General features: G+C 43.8%; 1 protein-coding gene across 2 annotated transcripts in view; it reads right to left on the reverse strand.

Annotated features, from left to right (window-relative positions):
• Positions 1-713: 713 nt before the first annotated feature.
• Apbb1ip (amyloid beta precursor protein binding family B member 1 interacting protein) overlaps positions 714-5,248 on the reverse strand; it is a 127,922-nt gene continuing 123,387 nt past the window's right edge. For both annotated transcript variants that reach the window (XM_023701974.1, XM_023701973.1), the window contains 2 exons: positions 4,501-4,604; positions 714-2,323 (listed from right to left, as the gene is read on the reverse strand). In XM_023701974.1, coding sequence (XP_023557742.1) covers positions 1,835-2,323; positions 4,501-4,604 — 593 coding nt within the window. In that variant the 3' untranslated portion in view covers positions 714-1,834. The remainder of the gene's footprint in view (positions 2,324-4,500; positions 4,605-5,248) is intronic.

The raw sequence follows: 5,248 nt of genomic DNA on the forward strand, positions 1-5,248 counted from the left end.
GAATAAAGATCTATCTTTAGTTTGAGCTTGTCCTAGTTGTTTTTGTTTACTTAAAATCAACATCCTAGTGGCCTGTATCATTTCCAGGGTTCCTTCATCCACAAGATCCTGGCTCTCAAATGGAAACACTTTTCTTTTTTCTGTAAGTATGGTCTTGAATTACCATGTTTTTTTTTTTTTTTTTATTCTCTGAAATAAACTTAGCAAAGTGCTACTCTTTTGATTTTGGTGATTCTGAATTCTATAAATTCTTTTCAAATATAAATGAATTTCCTGGCCTGCAAACCAGGTGATCATTTTGATTCACATAAGAATCAAAATTCATATTCATCCAGATTACAATCCTCACAAAGAACCTTCGGTCCTAAACCACCAGTGATTAGTTCATTGGTCTACATCAGGTTAGAGCAACCCGGGACTACTTGCGAGGCCACAGGCGTTTACCTCTCCTTGTAGAGCTCTCGCTCTCCGAATCCATCGGTAACCAAGTGATGGCCTTCACTCAGACCTTTTCTGTATTGCCCCAGAGACCTGCATTATGGCCAGGCTTTGGTCAGGAATCAGATAAACTGTGTTTTCATTGCACTGAAAAAAGCCCCAATAAAACTAAAAAGCCAAAGAAATAAAAGACACCAGCAAAGAGTTATTGCAAATGCGATGAGATTTAATGTAAGCATTTTTACTTTCTATTTCAAGAAAAAGTTTAAAAGCACCTTTCCAGCTATTTCCTTCTCTCCCTGCAGGCTTAACTTACCAAGTTTAGTTACTTAATATTTTGTCTTTAAAGCTAAATTTATCTTGTTATTCAGCAGTTTAGGGCTCACTTTTTCTCCCATATGTTAAAACACAAAATCATCATCTTTAATTAAAAAAATACATTATTTTAAATTTAGTTTATGTTTACTTCAAGAGTTTGAGGAGTCTTATAATGAAATACAAAAACAGAACCATAGAAATGAAATTAAGAAAATTTAAAAGGCTTATCAGAATCAATTAGAGAACACAGATTCAAATAACAGGAACCCAGGGCACACTGACTATTAAAATTGGGCATTAAACTTATCTCTGATAGAAAACATTCTAGGAGGACAATATACACTTTTACTTAAAAGATATTTATAGCACTTGTAATACTAGAAAATTCAAAAGCTAAGTAACTTTTTTCAAAGCATATATAACATTCATCTATTATAAAAGCAAAATCAAACTTTTGGAGCCAGGTAACGATTAATCAAGTCACAGATCTTAAAGAAACTGAATATATATATTCTGCCTTTTCCTTTTTCATGTTTTGACTTTTGTGGAAAATTTGAACATCAAGGCAAAGCCGTGCTGTAATTGCAGCACTCGGTAGGCTCAGGCAGGAGGATCGCTGTGAATTCCAGGCCAGCCTACATTATATAGCAAGACCCTGTCTCAGAAACCAAATTAACAAAGGAAACACACAACAAAAAGGACATGAGAGATGGAAAACATCTAAGGTCAACAAGACTTAAGATGTTAGACTTTGAAAGTTATTTTCAGAAAGTCAAATTATAGTATTCGTAATGAACACAATTTGTACAAAAGAAATCTCTAGAAGTACCATCTTCAGAAAATTTTCAATTTTTATTAATTTGAGGCTTCCGGACATAATAAAAAGGAGCTGAAACATCATTTTAGTTGACCTGGGGGACAGTGAGTCCCATCCAGGCGACAGTACATGGCCGAGGTACGGACACTTGGTCGGGCAGTCTACATTCCCAGAGTTAACGGCCAGGACGTGGGGGCGCAGGCGGAGAGCTGGCTTGCACCGTTTTCACCCTGGCGCTCCGAGCGTGTCCTGGGCTGTGTCCTACGGCAGTTGGCCCCTTTTCTTCTGCAGGGCCTTCATGAGGTCTGACATGAAGTCCTGCTCCCCGCTGGCCGGGCCAGGGTTCTCCGATCTCCTAGGCAGCGCGGGCGGCCTCTTGACGCCGCCGGTAGGGGGCGCTCTGGGCGCAGCGAAGGGAGGCGGTGGCGGTGGCGGCACGAAGTCCGGGGGCGCGTCCGAGAACTCCGACGGCGGCGGCGGCGGCGGCGGCGGCAGCACCTCGTCCTCGTCCTCGGGCGGCGGGGGCGGGGGCGGGGGCGGGGGCGGGGGCAGCAGGAGATCTTCGGGCGGTGGCGAGAGGTCAAAGTGCGGGGGCGTGGCCCTGGGCATCGGGGGCGTGGCCTTAGGCGGCGGGGGCGGGTCCGTGCCGGGCTCGGAGGAGCGGTGCGCAGGCGGCGTCGGTGGGCCGGGCTTGCGCAGCTGCTGAGCCCGGGGCGCTCCCGGGTCGTGGGGAAGGTGGGCTGGCTTGTCCTTGAAGAAAGCAACATGTATGTAGTGACGCGGACGTTGCCGTGGGGGCCCGTGTGCTGCCCTCCGGCCACCCTCAGCGCCCAGTGTCGCGAGCGCTGGCCCTTCCCAACCCCGGGATCTGCCCTCTGAGGCGGGGTCAAGCCTGTCCCGTCCCTTCTGGCGGCTGGGACTGGCGGGTCCCCGCGGCCCAGCGGCTCCGCACCTAGCACCCGCGGCACTGCAGGGAGCTCGGTGTCCGGTGTGGGCGCCTGCGGCAGGGCTCTGCTCCCGAATCGCAGGAGGCCGACCGGCTGGGCCCCCTCTGTCTCTCGTCTGCCTCGGCTGGCGGACGGAAGGTCTTCCCAGACCGTTTCTAGGTACCGCCAGTTGCAAACTGCTTCCTTTGCCCTCACAGCTTCAGCGGACGGGAGGCGGGAAGCAGGCCACCTGCTGTAGGGTCAGGTTACCTTTGCTTAACGATGTGAAAAGCAGGCATAAAATGAATCTCGTAATCCCTGTTATCTCAGGTTGTGATGAGATTGAGAGAAATAAGTGAGATCCAAAGAGGAAAATAATGATGTATGCGGTACTGGTAGAAGCCATGGCATATAGCGACATCTCCAGTCAGGGAACAAACGTTTAGGGCCGGGAGAAGGCTCAGTGTAATAAGTGCTTCCCTGGCAAGCGCAAGGGCCTGAGTTCAATCCCCGGTTCCGGGGGGAGGGGGGGAATTCTAGCAGCTGAATTGCCAAAAATTCACTCAGGCTTCCATTTTATTTATTTCTGCTTAATAATCTTTTACCACTGAAGATTAAATTTACAATTTTTCCTAACAAAGTGCTTTATGATTGAGTTTAAATTTTTGAATAGGGTGCTTGGGAATTGATGTTCACACAGTAAAATGCTTTCTATTTTAGCTTTATTTCTTTTGGCCTTTCTAAATGCTTTTTTCAGTTGATGTTATAGAAATAATTAAAATAATAGCTGACAATGCACAGTAGCACAAAATTGTTAGGCTTGAGATGTTAACAAGAACACTGGAGAAACCCAACTTTGAAAAGGCTACAGTAGTTCTCAAAAATTATAAAACAATTAAACATACCAAATTTTAATTGTTTTTACCACCGAAAGATGGAAAATTTCCAAGGGAAAATTACTGATGTTAAGCATATTGACTGATAGCTAGCTGGCATGCCATTGTCACAATTATTTAAGGTAGAAATATTCAACAGAATTTATATAATCATGACACATTATGAACAGGTCAAGGTTAGTGACTAAAGTACAATTACTGGCTATGATTTTTAGACTGATTTTAAATGAATCATTAATATAATAAAAATGACACTAATACCAATTTGGATCTTATTTCATTTTAATGGTACTGGGGAGGAAAACTATGGCCTTATACTCTACTACTAGCTATGTTCCCAGTGTATAGCAATTTTAATCATTTATTTATTTATTTGGGACAGGGTCTCACTACCCAGCTCAGACTCCCCAGCGCTGGGATTACAGGCATGCCGGGTTTTGGTGGCCTGGGATCCGGGGCAAGATGGAGTGTGGTAATGGGGATCAAACCCAGATCCTTGCACTTGCCAGGCAGGCGCTTAGACTGCTGAACTCTCTCCTCTGCCCTTGGCAATTATTTTAAAATGTATTGTTTTCTCCATCACTGTGAGGATAATGTCCTACATGGACATTAAAAGAAAATGCATATTATATAGTGTAACCCTTTTAGTAGCCTTCTAATCGGTTTTGGGGCCCACTGAACACTTTTAAACGGCTTCTGAGTAACTAACTGGTTGCCCTAATTTACTCAGAAAAAAATACGTAACTATCTCAAGAGCTAAAAACTCAAGTATACTACTTTTCAAAGATGATTAAAATCATTACATGAGAAAAATTATTTCTGTCAAAATAAATGTAGTTAAGAACTTTCAGCATTTAAACTAAATGCTTACATTTTCACAGTGTGGTAAGAGTTGGTCTTTGCTTTGATTCTAGCCTAGGCCACTTTATTATAAAAAATACAAAACAGTTTCCTAGATGAAAGTACAATACAGTGACTTCTCAGTTGTTGGAGCTATATTTGCTCTTTCCATGAGATTAGTTACTAGAACGTGGCTCATGGTTTAGAAGATGGGCTTAGGGGTGCTGAGCTGCTACAGTTTGTGTTGGTTCCTCTCTGGCCTTACCTTGGCTGCTTCAGCCTGTCTCTGGGCCTCTTGGAAAACAGTGCTGGCTTGAGGTGCAGCCTGGGGAATCTGACCATTGGACTGGGTGCTGCCTGTCTTCAGTCCTAAGGGAGAAATAGACAAACGAGTGTGGACAGGCAGTTTCAACATTCTTGAAAGTGAATCTAAAATTATAAAGCAGTGTGCATCACTCAAGCAGAAGGCAAGGTTCACAGGTTCAAGGTTCACAGGTGAGGTGTGGTACACAAGGCCATAGGAGAAGCCTGAGGTTCAAGCTGGGGTGTTGCTCAGGCACAAGCCTAGCACAGCTCCGGGTCCAGTCCCCAGTGCCAAATAAATATTGTTTTAAAAAATAAGTATTGTTTTAAAATCAACAGCAAAAATTTCTGTGACATTCAGCAGAGTGGCAGGGAAGGCAGCTCAGTAATAGTGTTTAAGGCCCCATGTTTGACCTGCAGCACCACATAAATGAATATATAGGATTCAACAAAGTGTGCATTGTTGATAAAGCCTACAGAGTAAAATTTGGATGAACTGTAACCCAAATGAAAAATATGCCCTGCTTTTCCTTTGTAATTGAAGTTGTCTTGTTTGTTTTTGGTCTTTTTATATTTCACTGTAGTTTTTTTGGTTGAATTGCTTATGAGGGGAGGTTTATTTTTTGTTTTTGGTACCAAGGACCAATAGGTTCTGGAATTAGATTTTTTTCCCCCTAAAGTCCTGGTGGATGTTTATTTTCCTGACTTAA

This window comes from Octodon degus, unplaced genomic scaffold (genome assembly GCF_000260255.1).
Source record: "Octodon degus isolate 3935 unplaced genomic scaffold, OctDeg1.0 scaffold00145, whole genome shotgun sequence".
Classification (NCBI taxonomy): Eukaryota; Metazoa; Chordata; class Mammalia; order Rodentia; family Octodontidae; genus Octodon; species Octodon degus.